The sequence below is a fragment of the Malus sylvestris genome, chromosome 8 (assembly GCF_916048215.2).
Source record: "Malus sylvestris chromosome 8, drMalSylv7.2, whole genome shotgun sequence".
In the NCBI taxonomy this organism is placed as follows: Eukaryota; Viridiplantae; Streptophyta; class Magnoliopsida; order Rosales; family Rosaceae; genus Malus; species Malus sylvestris.
The window spans coordinates 336,515-358,201 of NC_062267.1; the positions used below are offsets into that span (position 1 = coordinate 336,515).

Consider the following 21,687-nt stretch of genomic DNA (forward strand, 5'->3'; position numbering starts at 1 on the left):
ATTTCGTGGTTTTCAACATTTAGTACATTAAGTTTTTTATGTCTCAGAGTCATACCTAAAGTGTTAATTTTGGAACAGTCTCATACATCCGTTAGTCAAACTATTAATTCTCCCGTTAACTGTGACGTGGCGTCCATGTAGACAATGACTTTACACCACGTGTCATCCACATGGAAATTAAAAATAAATTATTTATAAAATAAAAAATATATATATATATATATAATAAATAAAATAAAAAAACATTCATCTTCCCCAAATCCCACCCGTGCGGCCGTGCCCACCCTCCCATCACCCACCTCTTTGTCTTCCCATCACCCACCTCTTCTTCTTCCTCCTCCTCCTTCTTCTTCTTCTGGGTTGCAAATTCGGTTTTTTTTTTTTTCTTCTTCTTCTTCTTCTGGGTTGCAGATTCGGTTTTTTTTTCCCTTCTTCTTCTTCTTCTTTCTCCTTCTTCCTCTTCTTCTAGGTTGCAGATTCCGTTTTTTTTTCTTTCTTCTTCTTCTTCCTCCTCCTCTTTCTTCTTCTTCTAGGTTGCATATTCCGTTTTTTTTCTTTTCCTTCTTCTTCTTCTTCTTCCTCCTTCTTCTTCTTCTGGGTTGCAGATTCGGTTTTTTTTCCTTCTTCTTCTTCTTCTTCTTATTCTTCTTCTTCTTCCTCATTCTTCCTCCTCCTTCTTCTTCTTCTGGGTTGCAGATTTGGTTTTTTTTTTCTTCTTCTTCTTCTTCCTCCTTCTGGGTTACATATTCTTTTTTTTTTCCTTCTTCTTCTTCCTCCTCCTTCTTCTTCTTCTTCTGGGTTGCAGATTCTTTTTTTCCCCTTCTTCTTCTTCTGGGTTGCAGATTCGTTTTTTTTTCTCTTATTCTTCTTCTTCCTCCTTATGGGTTGCAGATTCTTTTTTTTTTCCTTCTTCTTCTTCTTCTTCTGGGTTGGGGCGGGGGAGAAGGGATGGTTTTTTTTAATTAATTAATTATTTTAATATTTGTAATGACATGTGGGGCCCATTCATTGTCCACATGGGTGCCACGTCACCACTTAACAGGAGAATTAACAGTTTGACTAACGGATGTATGAGACTGTCCCAAAATTAACACTTTAGGTATGACTATGGGACGAAAAAAACTTGATGTACTAAATGTTGAAAACCACAAAATATGAAGGTAGTAAACAGTTTGTTACCCTTAATTATATTTGCAAGGGAAAATATATTTATGGGAACTGAAAAAGAAAAGAGTTGAGAGGGACAAAAAATAATAAAAAAAGAATGCAAAGCTTCCCTATCTATCTTTCACACTTATCACTTGGCACGTCTATGCAATTAACAAATTAGACTACAGACTTGTTTGAAAGTGCTTTTAAAACAACTAAAAGTGTTTTTAGTAAAAATATTATTGAGTTCCAAAACCCCTAGAAGTACTTACAGCAAGAACCAACGGTTATGTGCCTTTTGTAGGACGCACTTCAAATGTCTTTATAGGATTCACTTGCAATATTACTAAGAATTAGTTCCAAAAATATTTTTTAACAAAAGCACTTTTAATTATTTAAAAAACACTTCCAAACAAACCGTAGATTATTTATTATTTGTACTTTGCCCTTGGCCCATTCCTATGGAAGCCAGCATTATTTGTACTTCGCCCTCGGCCTTTTCCTATCCAGCATTATTTATACTTTGCCCCTGGCCTTTTCCTATGGACAGTCGAAGATAGACGAGCATGGGCAAGTCGAGAGCCCAAGAAGGTACAATAGGATGTAGCTGGTTTACCAACCAAACAGTAGACACCGAGTCAAACCCAAGAAAATTAAAAACCAGACCCAGACAGCTGGATCAAGTAAGTCAACAAGAGCCCGTAGGCCCCCGAAACGGAAAATTCCTCTGCCCCTAAAATATCACGTCAGTATATCATGATCCTCCTCTAAACCTTATCTAAAGAGTCTCCTGTCGTCGCCTCACACCAAAAGGCTTTGCCATCTTCCTTCCTTCTCCACAGTCGATCCCATCCAACACCCAAAAGCAAAACAAAGTTGGAAGCGGAAACCGAAAAATATGGGAATAACATCAAAGTGGTGTGATTAAAGTGTTGAGGTGTAGAGGGAGGAGTAAACGCAAAGTCACCCCCTAATTTCTCAAGCCACTTATTGCAACGGGATCCAATCCAGCACCATCATCATCGTCAACATCTATCTAATCAGATGACATGGTGAAGTGGGGAACCCTCCTCCCTGAAAACAGGATGACCGTCTATTTCTCCAGATGGTTTTCCGATCTCGATTGGCGCCGGCTGCTCTTACTCATCCCTCCCCTATCTCTCATACTCTTCCTCTCACTCTCCTCCTTCTCTTCTTCCTCTTCTTTTTTCTCTCCCACCAACATCCCTTTTGCTCCCATCCGATCCATCTTTCGCGGCGGCCGCGCCTTCCAGTTCCAGGTGCCGTCCAACAACTTCAATTCAACGCCAATTGCTTCGCCTCCAAACCAAAATCAAGATCGGACCGAGTCGTTGATCAAGAAGAAGAAGGAGGATGAATTGGATCGCTCCAGAATCGCCGTCTGCTTGGTAGGTGGGGCCCGGAGGTTCGAGCTCACGGGGCCGTCCATCCTCGACAAGATTCTCAACAAATATTCCAACTCCGATCTTTTCTTGCACAGTCCTGTGGACCCCAACGCGTTCAAGTTCTCGCTCCTCAAATCGGCGCCAAGGATCGCCGCCGTCAAAATCTTCCACCCCAAACCAATGCCCGAGACTGAGTTCCAGCTCCGAGTCCTAACCGCTCAGAACTCGCCCAATGGCATCCAGGTTCCTCTTTCCTTCTCAATTCTTCCTCTCTTTTTTCCTTTTTTATTTTTTTTATTTTTTTTATAATTATTTTCTTGAAACAGAAATAACATAAACTATTAACTATATTTCTGTTTTGGGATATTATAGTATGGTCACACAGAATTAATTGATTTTGGCTGGACCAGAAAGAAAGAAGATTAGGGAACGTGACTAATCGTGGTATATAACGTGTTTACAACAATTACTTCTAGTTGCCGTTTCAATCGCGTGCTCTAACCTCCTAGTCGGAGCTACGCCTAGGACTACGAGGAGGAAATACAAACAATGCAGTCACATGCCATAGAATTTATGTAAATTTATTATACTTAGGCCAGCTGAACAACCAACTGTTGAATAATCATAATAATTTAAATAAAGAATAAACTTGATATAAGTTTAATTTTTTTAAGCAATACTAGAAATAGTCTAATTTTTTAAAATAAATTCAATTCTTTAAATTTAATTATTTTGTTATCAATAATTTTCTTTTTAATGATAAGATTTATTATTAAAATTAATTTTCTTCCTAATTTTCTTTTTTATTATTTGTTTTTTGTTCTTCTTTCTGCTTTAAATCCTATTATAGATTTTTTTTAAATTTTTTATAATCAACCTATATCTTTTTTTTTCGTTATTTTTTGTTCTTACCAATATGACAGATTTTTTTTTTTATAATCAACCTGATATATTAATGTGTCTTGCTTGTAGGTATGTTATATTTTTTTTCTACTTTTTAGTTAGATTTCATATCTCGTTTTTAGGTATAATATATATTTATATATTTGTTACTTGAGTTCGGATAGAATATTTTGCAGATAAATTTATGTTAGCGTATTAGTTTTTTTGTTAGAAGATGATAATTAGATTTTTTGGAGTTGGAAAATGTAGTATTAGAATTTAATTGATTTTTAATATTTTTAGAAAATATAAAATAAGTATAAAAGAATAAAAATATGTAATTAGATAATTAAACTCGCTCTTAAAAATCATTTATGTTTTGGATCTAGATCTAAAGCCCTTTAAATAAAAGGAAAAATAATAAAAAGAATTTGAAAACTTTAAGTTTTAACGATGAGGACGAAATAAATGATAAAGTGAATAGTATGAACTTTTTAACGTAAAAATATGATTTTTTGTTAAAGTAAACAGTACCGGAGCTTTTTGTTAAACTTCCCTTAAATAAATTGTAGCAGCAAGGAAAGGTCTAAAAAGTCATTTTCTCTATCGAATTAACATAACATTTAAAGAGAAATAAAACGTCATTTTGTCTCTTCCGTTGCTCTGTTTTCTTTTTCTTGTTTGATAGTTGATACATAATATAAAAAGTGGAAATTTTAATTCATGAAATTTTCACTTCTAAGTAATTAAATTACATTTATTTTATGAGTCATACATGTGCAGGGTCTGTTGCAATATTTCAACCTGGTGGAAGGTTGCCTAACTATGATCCAAGCTTACCAAAAACAGAACAACTTCACCTACGACTGGATTGTCCGAACCCGAGTTGACGGCTACTGGAACGCCCCCCTCCACCCCAAATACTTCGTGCCCGGTCGCTACCTGGTCCCACCAGGCTCCAGCTATGGCGGACTCAACGACCGCTTTGGAGTTGGCGACCTCAACACCTCCACTGTCGCCCTCTCCCGCCTCTCCCTCCTTCCCCAGCTCGACGCAGCCGGATTCCACCAACTTAACTCCGAAACCGCCTTCAAGGCCCAACTCACCACCCAAGGGGTACCTTACGTCACTAAACGACTCCCCTTTTGTATCGTAACAGACCGCCAGTACGAGTTCCCGCCACACCGCTTTGGAGTCCCGGTGGCCTCCTTGTCAAGCCCAGGGCCATTGAGCGGGGCCAAGTGCAGGCCTTGCAAGCCTGTGTGCCGAGGCCCGTGCGTGGCGGACGTGATGTTGAGCCTCTACAAAGGGTGGAGCTGGACCCACTGGGCCAACGGCACCCTTGAGCTCTGTGATGCCCATGAAGCTTGGGAAAAGAATTGGGAGAGCAAATTTGACCGAGTTGCTGGGCAGAAACTCGCTTCCAAGCGAAAGCGAGTTGCAGGCATGACGACGGAGCAATGCATTCATGATTTCAACCAACTGAAGAACCGAACTGCCAACTGGGACGCACCGCCGGCGGAACAGATTTGTAGCCACTGAACATTAACAAATACAGAACGACAATGATAGGAGAAAGAAATATAGTGTGGAAGAGAGTGTTTTTGGATCCGTACATTCTCTTGATTTTTTTTTTTCTTCATTTTTTAACAATAAACATTCTCTTGATTTGATCATATAGAGTGATTTTTTAACAGAACACGCAGGCTTTACAGCTCAAACTATACTACTTTTGGTCTATAACAACAAAGTATGGATGGAATAGTCTTTTCAGAAGTCATTTAACTCACATGACCAGGTTCAATCAAGCAATCAAATTAATCAATATTCAAACATCTACTTAAGTAAGTGCTTATTTATATATGGGATACGATCAAAGAACAAATATTTTTACACACACTTTTACACTTCTTTGTAGCATTTAGATTTTATAACATTCAACGGTCTAGATTAAGAGTAATGTGGAGAGTTTTAAACGGTTAAATGACTTGGATGATAATGTGGATTATAATTAATAAAGAAAACAGTAATCTAAATTAAAAATAAATATCTAGTAGGATAAAATTTAAAAAAACAAATAATCAAACTTTGAACCCATATTAAAAAATCAAAAAAAAAAAAAAAAAAAAAAAAGAAAACAGATACGTGAAAATAATTGTAACCTCCATCTTCCTCTTTGTTGATGAGGTATGCAATGCTTTGGATAAAGGTAAGGTTTGGGATTAAGGTGATTTTAAAAAAAGCTGGGAGAGTTTTTGGTGTTTGGTAAACACTCCAAACCAGCTTTTTTCAAAGTTTCAGATGAAAAAAAGCTAAAAAGTGGAAGCCGCAAAAAGCAGCTTCAAAAAGTGGCTTATTTTCAAAGTTTCTCCTTATTCCTCAGACTTTCAGGAGGAAGAACAACGTCACCACGTCCCAGCGACCCAGCTTCAATCCGTTGATCAAGAATTGCAAATCGACAACTCGATCGTCCATTTCTTCATTGCCGCATTTCTCCTCCCCTTCATTGCTTTCTCCATCGCTATCTCTGCCTCTAGCTCTGTCATCAGAAATGGTGAATTTCTTAGCCTTGAACGTGAGGCTAGAGCACACAATTTCAGAAACCCTAGTCTCGTAAGTTCCATTAAACCCTAATTTGGAGGTGGAGTGAGAGGAGGAGGAGAAAATGAGGATTGGGGCGATCGGATTGGGGCCGTAGCCGAAGAGGGAGCGAACATCGTCGTCATCACCGGAGAAGAAATCATCGTCTAAGGTTCCGACAAGGGTGAGGTGAAGAAATGGGCAGTGTTGGCGGCGGAGAGAGATCGGAGAATGGGACTCAGTTGGAGATGTGGGAGAGTGATGGTTGGTATTGACGGCGCCAGCGAGGTTGAGGCAGGAGATAAGGGATTTAAGAGAATGGTCGTGGTCGACGAAGGAGGTGAGGAGGTGGGTCCCATTTTCGACGACTGTGTGGAAGGAAAAGATGAGGAGGGAGAGGAAGACGAAGATGAAGAGGTTGCCAACGAACGACGTCGTGGCTTGTCATAGCACATCTAGTATTATACATTTTTGGTCATTTCACACAGTCACAGCTGTTTTACATAAATGTTTACCAAACACTATCATACTGCTTTTTTTTCCAAAAGCACTTTTACAAAAAAGTTTATCAAACATTATGCTGCTTTATTTCACAACTGCTTATTCTCACAGCACAGCAGAATCAGTTTTTTTTTCAAAGCACAGCAATAACAAACCAGCCCAAAATTTCATTTTATAAAAAATGAACCTTTGTAAATAACAAAAAAAAAAAAAAACATGATTTAACAAAAAACCGTGATACCAGGCATAGGATTAATCCCAGCATAAATGAAACTACTACAATGAAAAAAATTGAAAGCGCACACAAATGAAATCAAAAGAGATAGTTGTTTGTTTGATTCAAAAAACTAAAAAAAAAAAGTTGAAAACTCATCAAATACCTAAATTGACAAAACTAAAAAGATTTTGCAAAACTTAATTTAATCACCCTACGTTTATGAACAATAATATAAGGTTTACGGTTTTGTTTTGCTTACCTAATGAACAACAATATCGGGTTTAGGGTTTTGTTTTGCTTACAATAATATAGGATTTATGGTATAGTGGTTTTCTTCTTCACTTGTAAGTGAGAGGTTTTAGGTTCGATTCTCACCAAATGTGAGTTTGAACCACATTATTGTTAGCCCATTGTGAGGCTAAGCTCATCCTTTCCCTCTTAACATAGATAATATCGTTTGTTAAAATAAAAAAGAAATCATTGTAGAAGGCATCAAAATTTCATATCAATCCCATGAAAGTTGCATACCTCATTGGCAAAGAGGGAGATGGAGGTTACAATACTTCAAATCAATAGAGTTCTACCTCCTTTCTATTTTGCATGCTTACAACTAAGGCTTCTTCAATTTTTATTTTATTTTTTATTACTTTCATATTTATGCTTTTTCAGTTTTATTTTTATCTTTAAATACAAGTTAAAGTCTACATAAGCATCCATGTAATTTAATGAATGAATAAAAACAATTGGATGTTTTGTACTCTAAAGGTTTATACAAATATTTGCCCCTTGATATATATATATATATATATATATATATATTTTTTTTTTTTTTTCTTTTCTACTGGCCAATCATGAGAATAATAGTAAAATAATAACTAATAAAAAGTATTATTTAATATATATAGTATTTGAGAAAGCACAATATTAAAGGGTAATGTTACTAAATTTTGTAAACTAAATGATATAGAAGTTGATGATTGAATTATTAAGTGTTGATTAACGTGTTTATCTTCCATTAGTGACACATCATCTAGTTTGTAAATTTAGTCAACCTAGAATTATTTAATATTGAAAAAAAAAAGTGAAAAGAAAAAATATAGTGGGGTAATAAATGTCACTAAAAAAATATTAAAAATAAAAAGGTGAAAATAGTTGGATAATAAATACCAGCAAAGTGGGGTCAATTTAAGCTTTAAAAAGAAAAAAAAATTATAAAAAAAAAAGACCTCAGATTAAAAACATAGTCGTCGTCTTCATCTCCTTTGATGGTTTTCATGGTCTGCAACTCAAAAATTACAAATTTCAGCAACTTAAAAAAGAAAAAGGAACACCTAGTCAACACCTCATGTGACATCCCATATCACCTAGGGAAGTGATCCTTAAATGTATATTCTCATCCCTACCTAACTCGAGGCATTTTGGGAGATGTTGGGAGCTCACTGGCATCGGGTTCCGTCGGAACTCCGAAGTTAAGTGAGAAGGGGGTCAGAGCATTCCCATGGGTAACCCACTGGAAGTTGCTCGTGAGTTCCCAACCGTGAGGACGTGGTCAGGGTCCAAAACGGATAATATCGTGCTACGGTGGTAGAACGAGCTCAGGATGTGGTGGACCCGAGCCGGAATGTGACACCTCAGGCACGACTGGCGAAGCCTAGGTCAGTATTTGGTCGACACTCACAAAACAAATGCGAAAATGTTGCCACCCTGCATCCAAGGCTGACTAGGTTTGCCCTGACACGAGTTTTTTAAAACACTGATGAATACGGAGTGTTGGGAATTTACGAGGACGAACAGGTTCTCTTCAACCGTGGCCTTTCAAGACTCCCAATATGCCTTGTATAAGAAGCCAGGGATGCCATAAAGGCGATGGACCTGTTCTGTATAACCTCCTTTCTGACTTTACAACGAGAACAATAATCAAAGACTTAAAGATTGAAAATTGCTTTTCATCCAGTCCAAAACTGAGAGCGTTAGGACCTTGACCAACCTACCTACCTACCTACCTCGTCATTAGATTTTTTGAATATTAGGATTTCTCTTCTTGGGTTTATGTAGTTGCTTGCTTGCGAGCAAACCGTTGCAAAGTTGTTGATAACTCTACTTGTTCAGTTGTTTTCAGCTTCTTTCTTGCCACTTGTTCTTCCTCTTTCATTTGTTGCTCCAAGAAAGGCCTTCTTGGCATTTGCAATCATCTCCTTCTTCTTCGTCGCCCTCTTGCCCAGCTTATTCCTCCCCTTCGTTTTCTTCTTCGAGACACTTCCCTTGGCAGCTTCAACTGCAGCTTCAATGTTAGACTCTTTCTCTTGCTTTGTTGGTATCCGTTTCTTCGTCTCAGGCATCACTGTGCCAATGGCTGTGGGGTCCAGTATAATTGTGTCAGCCGGGAGCTTAACCAATAGAGACAGCACTCGCCTCTCGCTTCTCTGTTTACGGTTTTCAAATGGATTTGCCACCCACGAATCAAAGTTGGACTCGACCACCCCATGGAGTGCCCTATGCCTAGAACATCTTCATAAGGTCGAAACAACACCTTTCCTATTGGGTACCCTTTAACCATTTTATGAGTCATATGTCTTTTCCTCAAAAGCTCTGAGTCCGCGACAAATCTTTCAGGACTACTGCACGTGAACCATCTGCATAAGCAAGAAGACCCTTCTGACTGAAGGCCAAAGTGTCTGTATGGCCAGGTAAAGTTTGGAGCGGCTCATCCTGAAGTTTCCTCAAGTCCCAGAGCTTAATTTTATTCTCTTTCCCAGCTGTGGCCATTATTAGGGTGGAATGCCATTGCCGAGGTGGGGCCCCTGTGACACGGCAGCTTCAGAAGAGGAACAGATGTTGTAGGCTTCCACATGGAAACTGTACCAAGAGAATGACCCAAAGTAACAAACCCATTGTAGGGGTTCACCTGCATCACATTAGTGCAGCGTAACCCAGTCCTGTAACTACCTGCCATCACACCGTTTGTCATATCCTGATAATGAAGCTGCCCAAGATTGTTTATTGATGCCAACAGGTAGTGCTTGTCCAAAAAACTGAAGCCTGGAAACTGCACCATGTTCCTACATGGACAAGAAATACATATAACTTTTTAGAAATTCTGATGGAGCTGTGCTAGAAACATGTGTTTCTAGTCTCCCATATCTGGTCTGTCGAAAAGATGATATCCAGAGTAAGCATCTCTATATAAATAACGGGGAATTAAAGATTTATTGATTGAGGAAAGAAGGAATGCACCAATCTTAAAGTATACTATTGCTGTTGTCCTAGACCATCACCAACCTAGCATTTAAAAAACCATATTCCACCTTTTTATGAACTGATCAGTTATTAGATAGTAATAGTAGTAGTACATGTTTTCCGTTGTAATTATTTTAGTCTAAATTTATCTCTCGTGCTCTCGATCACTAAACTGGTAATCGTTTTAGAGACATCCACTCAAGTAAGTTTGGCATACATATGCATTCACATGATATAAGTTTATGTTCAATGGACTGTTTAGCTTTTAAGTTTAACACTTGAGATATGGGCTTTACATGTTAATTAATTTGCTACGAGTTCGTTTAGCTTAATTAAAGGCCCACATATTAATGTAAGATTTATTTGGAGTCAGATACTATGCATTTAAAATGAGGATAAATTCAAATGGTTTTAGTTTTTATCTCCACTTAGTGATCACTTCAAACTCTATTTGATTAGTTGTTTTAATCAATTAGGTTGACGAGTCTGATCTTTCCGTTTCTTTGGCCACCTGATTGATATCTTTAATCTAACAAACACATATTTATAGGTTCATCAGGTTAGGTTTTAAAGTGGCGCCGCATATGCATGAGTTGAGTTTTAGGCTACTGCATATATCAGAACAGTTTTTCCTGAGTTAATAGCCTACATCAGCTAATGCCTTATATACGAGAGATTTTTTAGTGTGACCGGTATACGGGATAATACATCACGTGTCACTATACAAATGATGAAATATGTATGCTAAAAAGTTAATAACTTAAAAAATAAAATTTCTCACAACTCCTATTAAAACACGTGATATATCATTTTAGTTCTCGTCACAACTAAATATTTCTTCTTAGGTAGATTGATTACCTTGCGGATGCCATTTTTCGTTTTAAGCAATCATAAAGGGGTTGGCTGCTTTCATGTTTTTTGATAAAATCAAGAAAAGGTTGCAGTGTTTTTTTCGTGAAAAACAAAAGAAAGGTTTCTGCTATTTTCGAAAGAGGAGTGATATCCACAAATTCTATTTTACTTTTTATACACCTTTTTAATTTTCGATCGTCACATCAGATGAATTGAAGAAGATCAACGGACATAAATTATCAAAAGGTGTGTAAGAAGTAAAATATGATTTGTGGAGAGTACATCCCTTTTCGAAAAGAACTGCAGCCACTGTTTTTCGTCAGAATAGGGCCTTGCAATTTGTGTTAGCATGCATTGAATTCGTTGGTTTCGTTTTTCACAGAAGAAAATGATTTTGATTCTACTGCGTTGGGTTTTTGACAGCATTTATTTTTAAGAAAAAATAATACTTTTCATGTTGTTTTGTTTGTGCTTTAATTAGAAATCAATTTTGAAAACGTCCCTTGTGATTTTCATAATTGATTGATTTTCAAAATCATTTCTTTTCATTCATTCTGCATGATCGCGTTAATATTCTGCAAAGTTCGAGGAGAAGGTGATTGACGGCCGCGTTAGTATCGTGCCACTTCCACTTGAAGGTTGAAGAGAATTCGAGTAGCAAAGTGCAGAGACAAAACTGCCTACTAGTATGCGTGTCTAATTGATGAGTTTTGTAAGTTTTTCTGTATTCATTTCTCTTACTATTTGTCCTGATTTGGGAGCCCGATGATTTTCCCAGTGATGGGGTTTGTCTTGTTAAATCCTATATCATGTGTGCACATTTTATCTATCGTTTTATTTGCATATGAGTATGATAGTTTAATATGTGATGTGAATGTGAATTTAATTCGAGTTGAAAATTAAATTGAAATTTGAATTAGATTTTTAAATTGGAACCTATTCACCCCCCTCTAGGTTAAACTAGTACCATCCTAAAACTTTCAGATTTCCAAAACAGATAAAACTAACTTAAATGGCAAACAGTCTCGTACTTTTCCTGGGCTGCAGCAAAGAACTCATGAGATGAGTGTCCAAGAACACAACATCACGCACTGTTTCCCCAACCTGAAAATCAATAGTTAGTTAATCAGCCCGGTGTTACGGCCAAACCCTCAGGTACAAATAACGCAAGCACCCACCGTTCTAGCACCTCATTTAGAAAAAGAGAAAATTGTACAAATATCACCTGACAACATTTGGACAATCTACATTCACATGACTCAAAAATTGTATGCATAAACTAAAGTTTGCACGAGGTGGAGCCAACAATTCAATAGTTAAACAATTAAAAGTTTGCATGATTCCCTTCACTAAATAACTATGATATATTAACAGACATATTATATATATATATATATATATATATATATATATATTTCTACTTATATATTCAAACTTATTCAAACTTCGCATACGAAGACTCGAACATGTGAACATGGCTGCAAGAAGCACGTCTAAATCAATCTAACATTTGTATTGTGTAACATACAGTACATACCTGAAATTTTTTAACCAGCCTCATATTCATCAAGTCTACAATAGCCAGATGACCCTTGCGCCCACCAATCACTATATACCGACTACTTGAGGTGAAATCCAATGTGTATGGACCAAAATCTACAGACACAGAATAAAAATTCAAGGAAAATGAGAGAAACCAGAACTGTCAATCTAGTAGAAGTAGAATTTAACCCAAGAAAAGGTTAGGTTTCAACCGGGTAAGACCATATCAAATTGACATTTTGAGCTTGAGATAGCTACTTCATGAGTAATTGATTCTTGTTTGAACCTCCATGTCTTCTCAATGCCTTCTGCCTCCAAGCAACCTCCCTCATTTGGCAGAAGCCACTGACAATTTGATGGCAAAGCATGTCTGTTCAATTACATGTACTAAAATCAGCTACGCAAACCCACGGAGGACAAATCGTAGGGCCAAATAGTATTGTTTAGGCTAGGCTAAAATATAGGGAAAATTTTTGCTCAACACCATTAACTTTGGTGGATGCTCACTATCCATTTCTTAGTTTGCTACTTGTCTCTTTTTTTTTTTCTTTTTTTTTAAAGATAATGCTAGAGAGATTAAATTTGAAGACAAAATTTGCAAACTATAGTTAATGGTGGTGAGCAAAAATGCTCCCAGTAGCGTATATATGACGCTTTTAACTTAACAATAAATAGATTTAGCAACAAGTTGCGAAAAGAAAAAAAAATGTTTTCTAACGCACTCAATTAGTTTAGGCTAGTTGCAGTCCAAGGCTCCTTATGAGACCAAGCTAACTTATGAAAATAACTTGTATGACACAGTTATAAGTGGTAGGACAATATTTTGTGTCAAGAATAAGAGAATATGTGCTAATTCTTTTTACTTGTCTTTGTATTACCCGCACGGAACACCACTATGCCGGTGTAGCTATGCCATAAAAGTTGATTTCAACTTCTTAACCCGTTACTTGGACATGTAGTATTGGGCAATCACGCATGCATTTTATATGTGTTCATTATTTGTGCCACTTGATATTTGGTTTTGTTCATCTTTTCTGGCATTTGATTATTTGTTTTTGCTCATGTTTTGTTCCCCCAAATAATCCCCTTGAAAAGTTGGACCCTCACTAATTATTAATTATAAGACCGAAGAATGATAATATTGGTGGTAAATTGGTAATGGTCTATGCATCATTCTTCTTAACTAATTTGTGCCACTTGATTATTTGTTTTTGCTTGTCTTTTATTCCCCCAATCATGTTCATGTACCTTGAAAACTTGGTCACTAATTATTATATATTGGTAGTCCTGCATATTGTATATTTTATACATATATATAATTATACACCATATTCTGATCAACTAACTCAATTCTCAAACAACCTTCCAGTTAGTTATGACATATATATTGTTGACCCTAAAAATTACTAAACCTACATGGCGCGCATGCCGAGTAATTAGTAAGCTAACTACGTCATTCGGTTGTATGCGGAGCGTGCCAACTCGTCGGCCGAGCTCGGCCAAGGAGTAAAATTTGTTGATGTTGCGTTGGGTGCGCGGCTGACTTCTCGATCGTGCGACTGCGGCCGAGTAAGGAACATGCCTCGGCCTTCAGGTTCTAGAACTTGAAGACAAAGCTACTAGTTCTGCGAAGTTCACAAATCGTCGGCGCCGGATTCGGTCACTGTGATTATATTCGTAAGAGTATAAGCACGCCGAATCGACACCAGAGTATAAAGACACAAATACTCAAAACAAATGTATGTCTTGATTGTGAAAGTGGTTCGACCGTCATAATGCCGAACTCTAAAACCTACTTGCGAATAACCAATCATAAACGACTCGGCGTTCAATGTGCCGAGTATAGTAACTTGTAACACCTCGTTTCGCTGAGAAGGCTAACGAGATGACCTCTGCCGATAAGGATTCAAAAATCCTCCTCGACCGAGACTTGGATAGATAACCAGTCGGCCTTGTCACAGTACTGTTTATCCAAACCGAAGGTGCTCCACGGTCGGCTGATTATACGGTAACAGTGTTGTTTATCCAAATTGAAGATGTTCGCCGGTTGCCTTCACAGTGCTGTTTATCCAAACTGAAGATGCGTCGGCAAAAAGGGGAAAAACAAAAATCTCAAGGTTGTTGTGAGGTTTCGCGTAGAGCGAGATAATGCGCAAGGCAATTTGTGTGTTGAATTGGAGGGGCTTGTTTCGATGTCTTCCCTCCCTATTTATAGCAGCCAACCTGTATTGAATCTCAACCACTCCCAGATTAGAACTCCTTTTCATGATCCAACTTTATCTCGACCAATCTTATTCCTACTAGGACTTCGAACATAACTCGTTATCATACCGTATTCAATCTCAGCATCCTGATCCCGTCGAAACTCCTTCTCATAAAAGGATTCGTCCACATTCCAATTTCCGATAGGATATGGCCAACTTCGACTGCGTGGCCCATGGGCTGAATATCTCCCAATGACACTTGTTCACGATTTCTGGGCCGAGGATGAATCTAAACTCGGCCTATCCAACACTGGGCCGAAAAAGATCTAACTTGGCCCAAAACAATATTTTTGAGCCCAAACATATATATATATATATATATATATATATATTATACATATATATAATTCCAACATACTACTACTTGTGATTATTGATCATCAGTTAATTTTGACGCGCTTGAGCACCGTCAACCATCCTCTCTCCTTAATTATAGTCTCCCAAAAACATATAAAATCAATAATAATTCCCTCCAGTTAGTTATGACAAGTTGTGCAGTTCTGGACTAATCAGCAAGTTCTTCAAATTTAATTAATTAATTAAGAAATGACAATTAAAAACGTGACAGATATTCTTAGTTGTTATAATAAGTAGAGAATATACCTTTCAACATATCGCAAGCTAGCTCTAATTCGATCGTGGGATGACTCAATGCCACTGCATATATAGGACGTATATAAAACGGGCTGCAAAATAGAACCCACCACCTTTGCCGTTGTATCATGCTAACTTAATAACTAATGTCCTAGTGGCCTGGAATGGGAGAGTTTTATGCATGCATGGACCACGGGACACGGAATCTCTTACTTATTTTCGAATTAATGTTGTATCAAATTTAAAAAATCAATGCCCATGAATAATTATTTGAGCTGGCTACGTCTTGAAACGACAATTTCTTCAGCCCCCTTCTGTCAAAGATTGTCGTGTCTGGATTCCCAAGCATATGCATGAAGGTTTTACAGCGTTTCTGGAATTCCAAAACCAGGGGATCTGCTCCAAATATAATGCCATCTCTACACAAAATTAACACATTCTAGAGAGACGCAAATTTGAAATGTAAAAATCACATTTGGACTTATTTTGTATTTCCGAGAGATGGATGTTGATTCCACTCTAATATATAAATATATAAATATATAAATATATATATATATATATATATATATAGCGGGAGCCTTGTGCACTGGGTACGACCTTTTTTTTAACAAGAAGGAATAGATTAATATTTTATTAAAACATTACAAACAGTTATAGATGTTCTAATTGGATGTATTACTTTAGTGACTAAAAAATCGATCTGGAGTGAAAAATTTAAACAAACAAACTTGAGTAACCACTAAAACAGCCACCACATGTGGATTCCACATATGGATATTTTATATCAATATACTGAAGAGCTTTTCCGGCTAATGAATAAGAAATATAAAATTTACATTTGAAGGATTTTGTTTTTGTATCACCCATTGAAGATATGTATGCGGATGTAATTTAATTGAGAATAAAAAAAAACTAAAAAACATTGGCTATCAGAAATTGATGGAACAGTCAAGGGTGGCCAGTGTGTCGAAACCACGTGGTGTATCCCCCATTCCACATGATTGAGGGATAAGTACACTGCTGACAGCTCAGCTGTATAGCCTGTATTAGGGGAAATTTTTTTAGTTATCACGGAATACAGATGGTATATCGCGTATTTTTATGTAAATAGTGAATTTTTTTAATTTGTAAGTTATTAACCTTTTAACACACATATTCCACCATTTATAATTTTATATAAAGACACGTGATGTACCACCTCGTGCGACCGTCGCACTGAAAAATCTCTCGTATTAGGGTTAACTGCCTGCCCGATCGTTCCATTCATCTAATCTAATCCAACTATTGATCCAATTAGTATGCATTATAATTACTTTGATTAATATTTGATTATCGCTGATTATCTAATAATATCCCCCTCGTGTACCTCCGGCGCTAGCTAGGGTTACCTCTTAACTAAAATTTCCCTCTCCTTTGTATATAAATATCCCATGCAAGATATAATGCAACCATCAACCCCATCTCCACAAGTCTCAACTCATATCTCAACTAATACGCAGGTCTTCGAGGAAAGAAATCATGGTAGGCGTTTTCCGGCGGTCTCTCTCTTTCCCAAACAAAATAAACCCAAACAATATTCCAAATAACCGTAACCACCGTCCATCAAAAGTCCGACCGCCGTTGTCTCGTCACACCAGATCCATCAGTCTTCCAACCGGACCCCACCCCTTCATTTCCCACCTCAAAGAACACATAGCCAGCCTTCAAACCTTCAAATATTCCTATTCCACCACCAACTCCTCCTCTTCCTCCTCAGCCCCCTTCTCCGATTGGCTATGCGAAGGCTTGACCCGCCTCAAAGACTTGCACCACTGCCTCGATGACACTCTCCGCCTTCCCCAAACCCAAGAATCCCTCCGCCGTCTCAAAGGCTGCTACTCCGTCGATAACCTTCTCGACCAATTCCTCCGTTTTGCCGATATCTACGGAATATTCCGCACCTCCGTTTTGGCTCTCAAACAGGATCACTCCGCTGCTCAAGTGGCTTTGAGGAAGAGAAACGACTCCCAGGTAGCATTGTACGTCATAGCTAGAAAGAGAATGGCCAAGGAAATGATAAAGCTAGTCAACGCACTTCGTTCCATCGCACGGCCAGCACCGGCCGCCGCCACGCCGTTCGAGTACGTTGGCGATGATATTAGTTACTATAACGTTGACCATGAGCTGGCGGGTGTTATGAGCGAGGTCGTTCAAGTGACGGTCGCGGTGTCTCTTGCACTTTTTACTGGAGTCGCGGCAGACATATCATTCGGCGGGCCCACAATATCATCATCCAAATCGACTGTCACGTCGTCAATGCGGGCAACGTGGATGGGAATATTCAACATCAAGGCAACGTTAGACAATCAATTATGTACTCACGAAAACCCAGTACGAGTTGGTAATAATATTGGAGTTGAGAGCTTGCGTAACTTGAGAAAGAAAGGAGATGAAGAAGCCAAAACAACATTAAAGAAGATGCAGGAATTGGAGGCGTCCATCGCTGGGATTGAAACTTGCTCCGAAACAGTTTTCAGGAGTTTAATCAACGCTAGGGTTTCACTGCTCAACACTCTCACCCTACTCTAAATTATTGTTTACTGCTTGTGTACATTTAATTAAATATATGTCTTCAAATTCTATTATATATTTTTCCTTTTTAGTTTCTATACAAATTAAGGAATGTTCTTGTTGATGTTTTTCTTTCCCATCATTTTATTAATTCTTCTCCGTCGTCGAATTAAATTAATAGAAGACTTGTGTGCCATAGCATAAAGCGTTGGGGTTAATATTGCAGCCGATGATTAATAAGTAAATGTGCTTTTTCATTAGAGTAATGTTATTCATACCATATTTTTGTACCACATTTTCATACCACCCTAGGTGACATTTGATGTGAACAGCCACATCATTTGAATTAATCAAAATTTTAAATTTAGTTCATTATTTAATAAACTAATATTTAAGAAAAACAAGTTACTTAAATGATGATTGTTGTATACGAGGAGTCTTTCTCTTTACTTTCCTTGGGTTTTGCAAATTTTTCAAATGATGTGGTTGTCCACATCAGATGTCACGGTGGTACAAAAATATGGTACAAAAACATGGTATGAATAGCATTACTCGCTTCATTAACTAATTATTAATTTATTACCGATATTGACAAAACCTCCATGCACGCATGATGAGAAAGGCAACCAACATGCGTTGTATACATGCGTGGAGAAAGGCAACCACCTAGTTAGCATGGTTGCATGGGAGCCAACCTGGCACGGTGTTATTATCTTAATAATGTTATAATTAATGTCGGGACCGGACTAACTTGGTTTTGTTCTTCTAATTATACATGCGTTGTATAATTAGAAGAAGAGGGTTTACGAGCAGCCTTGTTTGCTTGGATAGAGGGTTTTATGCGATTCAAGTGGAAACGGACTCTAAGGGGCTTGTGAATATGATCAATTGAACAACAGAACCAAATGTCATTATCAAAAGTCTTCTCTTCAACGATGGTCAAAAAATAAAAAAAGGGTTTTCTCTTCAACATTAAGTGTGTGCAAATGCAATTGAGGTCAGTAGTAGAGTTTATATTTGCTCCTCAAAGTTGTAATAGGGCAGCGCATCTGGTGGCTTTGTTTGTCTCTAGCATAGGTAGCTTTCATACATGGGATTCTTTTGAACTAGAGTGGTTGTTCAATAACTTCCAACATAAACGTTGTGATTCGAGTTTAATTATAATTATCTTTCGAAAAAAATTATACATGCGTGCGTTGTATATATATGTATGATATTATAGGTATTCTCCAAATACTGTCACATACGTAGCTGATTTAACTTTAGGCTTAGCATGTTTTTGTTCTCAAACACAACGAGAATTTATAGTAGAGATATTAGTGGTCCTTAATTATTCCTAATAATACTAGGGAACTTTTAATTTAAATACCTAATCTCAAACAACTTTAAACTAAAATATCATATTTTTAGTTTGGGTAATTCTATTTTAATACCTCAAGTTTCACACAAATTACATTTTACGACACTTACTTTATGCTTCTCACATTCATACCATATAGTTTGATTTTTAGGTCACTTTCCTACTTCCGTTAGAATTTATGTCAACTCAACTGATGACCTGTCGTAACTTTTGCACACCAAACATGACACATGGAGTGACAAATATAAATAAATATTAAAAAAATAATTAATAAAATCTGGAAAAAACAACTTGCACCTAGCCACCCTCTTCATGCTCACCCTCTCTTCCTCCTCATAAATCTCCTGCACCTGATCGTCCACTCCGTTCTCCTCATTCTCCCCCTCCAAGTAATAGGTATGTAATTTGAATTTAGCTATAATATTAATGTAGGTTATCATACGCAGAATGCATTTTTGCTCACCACCATTTAGTTTGGTGTATGCTTACCACCATATTTATCACCATTAAATGAGTTTGAATTTTGACATTTGTTCATATCCATTACAAAAATCTGGAAATTCAAACTCATTTAACGATGATAAATAGAGTAGTGAGCATACACCACATTAAATGGTAATGAGCAAAACTACTCCCTCATACGCGGATAGGTAGTGATGGACGGTTGGTGAATGTATGATCATCTAGGAATATTAGGGAAAAAAAATGTGTTTGAAGATTAACAAAAAGAATGGCAAAACTGGTAGTTAATTTCAATTTCAATCTCAATTCTCAATCGTAACAGGCTGAAGTCCTATCCAATCTAAATAAAAAATCTCAATTCTTCAACGCACCTTTGATTCAAGTCCTACGTAATAAAATAGAGGGTGAAATGTTGATTTAGTCCCTGAATTATCATTTCAGGGAAAATTAGGTCCCTAAATGATTTTTTCAATAAATAAGTCCATAAATTCATAAAAAAATTGCTAATTTCATCCCTAATATTATATTCAAAGTTATTTTATCCAATTTTTTCGTCAACTTAAATCACGACACATTTTAGAGTGTCATACTGTCATTTTCTCATTTATAATCCCTTAACATTTCATATAGGTTGCGAATCTAACCTTTAATTTACCCTCCAAAATTAACTCCATGCACTATTTATTTATGAAAAATTAACAATCTACCCTCTAATGTGTATTACATGCAATTAACATGACCTAAATTGACGGAAAATGAAATATAGTAGCTTCGAATCTAATACTAGAAATGTAATTGATAGATTTTTATAATTCAATGATTGATTTTTCTAAAAAAAATTAATTTAAAAACTTAATTTTTATTCAGGCGATAATTTAAAGATTAAATTAACAATTCACTGTAAATTAAAAAGTTGGATTGAAAGTTTGGGACCGGCCTTCAGCGGGCGCTGGCCAAATGATGACTCATTGTCAAAAGCACCAGCGACCAAGTGAGAAAACCAACCACCTGCACTTCACCAACCTATATTCTATCTATCAGTTGTCAAATATGACATGATGACAGTAAAAAAGATAGAAAAATTGTTAGAGGCAGATTGTCTGCCTTCTGTTTGGGTGCTATTTCCATTCATTCCTATTTTGTATGGTTACGATTAAACTACGTTAATATTTTATATTAAATTTTTTATAAAGATAATAAGACAAAAAATAATAAAAATATAAAATGTTGATGTGGCTTAACCGTGACTGTATAAATAGGAGGGTACAATCTGCCTCCAAAAATGTTAAGACTTTCCTATATCCGGAAAGGGATATTTTCTAGATCCCTTCCATTAAATCTTGTCAATCAACAAATCTGAATCTTTAAAATTTGATCTAATAGTTAAAGTTATTATAACTTTTAAATAACCTCTCGATTTTAGTCATTTAATCAAATTTCAAAAATTCAGATTAATTGATTGATAGGATTTGGTGGAAGGAAGGATCCCTTTCCCCTAAATCCTAAGATATAGATATCTTGCATCTTAGATTCGGACAAGGATTGTATGCCCTCCCACTTCCGGCGCCCTCCCGTGCTTTCCTGTTTGTGTGGTCACGGTTAAGCCACGTTAACATTTTATATTACTATTCATTTTTGTCTTATTATCTCTATAAAAAAAACAATATAAAATGTTGACATGGCTTAACCGTGATCATACAAAACAAGAGGATATAAGAGGACACCGAAAGTGGAAGAGCAGACAATCATTGTCCCTTAGATTCTTACACCAAACCTTCCTCATCCTCCTATTAAACATCCAATTCCCTTTTAAAAAGCATCATAATGATTACTACTATTATTCAGAAATTATGATTTTCTTGAAATTTTTGGTTCGGAAATTTACCTTCACAGTTCCACACCCATGAAACATGACATGCATAACGGTTACTTGCCTGTCATATATCATTTTTGTCATTAATTGGATGTCATGATCATTTATTTGACCTTTCAATTAGCCCTTTTCTTTTCTTTTTAATTTGCACCAAAACCTTTTTAGCTACTTTTATGAATCATAATTACAAGTACTTACTGTAGGGAATTTGAAAT

The 21,687-nt window shown here is 36.8% G+C and overlaps 3 protein-coding genes and 1 pseudogene across 3 annotated transcripts; 2 read left to right on the forward strand and 2 right to left on the reverse strand.

Moving 5' to 3' along the window:
- The first annotated feature begins 1,917 nt into the window (after window positions 1–1,917).
- On the forward strand, window positions 1,918–5,136 carry LOC126632805 (uncharacterized). The gene is made up of 2 exons (XM_050303298.1): window positions 1,918–2,798; window positions 4,221–5,136. The coding sequence occupies exons 1-2, from the start codon at window positions 2,199–2,201 to the stop codon at window positions 4,977–4,979; spliced, it is 1,359 nt and encodes a 452-aa protein (XP_050159255.1). The 5' UTR covers window positions 1,918–2,198; the 3' UTR covers window positions 4,980–5,136.
- Window positions 5,137–5,816: 680 nt separating this feature from the next.
- Window positions 5,817–8,746, reverse strand: LOC126632487 (uncharacterized). The gene is made up of 3 exons (XM_050302907.1): window positions 8,739–8,746; window positions 8,528–8,628; window positions 5,817–6,457 (listed from the first exon to the last, which is right to left on the reverse strand). The coding sequence occupies exons 1-3, from the start codon at window positions 8,744–8,746 to the stop codon at window positions 5,817–5,819; spliced, it is 750 nt and encodes a 249-aa protein (XP_050158864.1).
- Window positions 8,747–8,782: 36 nt separating this feature from the next.
- Window positions 8,783–14,805, reverse strand: LOC126632488 (probable U3 small nucleolar RNA-associated protein 7; annotated as a pseudogene).
- Window positions 14,806–16,678: 1,873 nt separating this feature from the next.
- Window positions 16,679–17,899, forward strand: LOC126633026 (uncharacterized). Its single transcript, XM_050303571.1, has one exon. The coding sequence runs from the start codon at window positions 16,746–16,748 to the stop codon at window positions 17,793–17,795; it is 1,050 nt and encodes a 349-aa protein (XP_050159528.1). The 5' UTR covers window positions 16,679–16,745; the 3' UTR covers window positions 17,796–17,899.
- The last annotated feature ends 3,788 nt before the right edge of the window (window positions 17,900–21,687 follow it).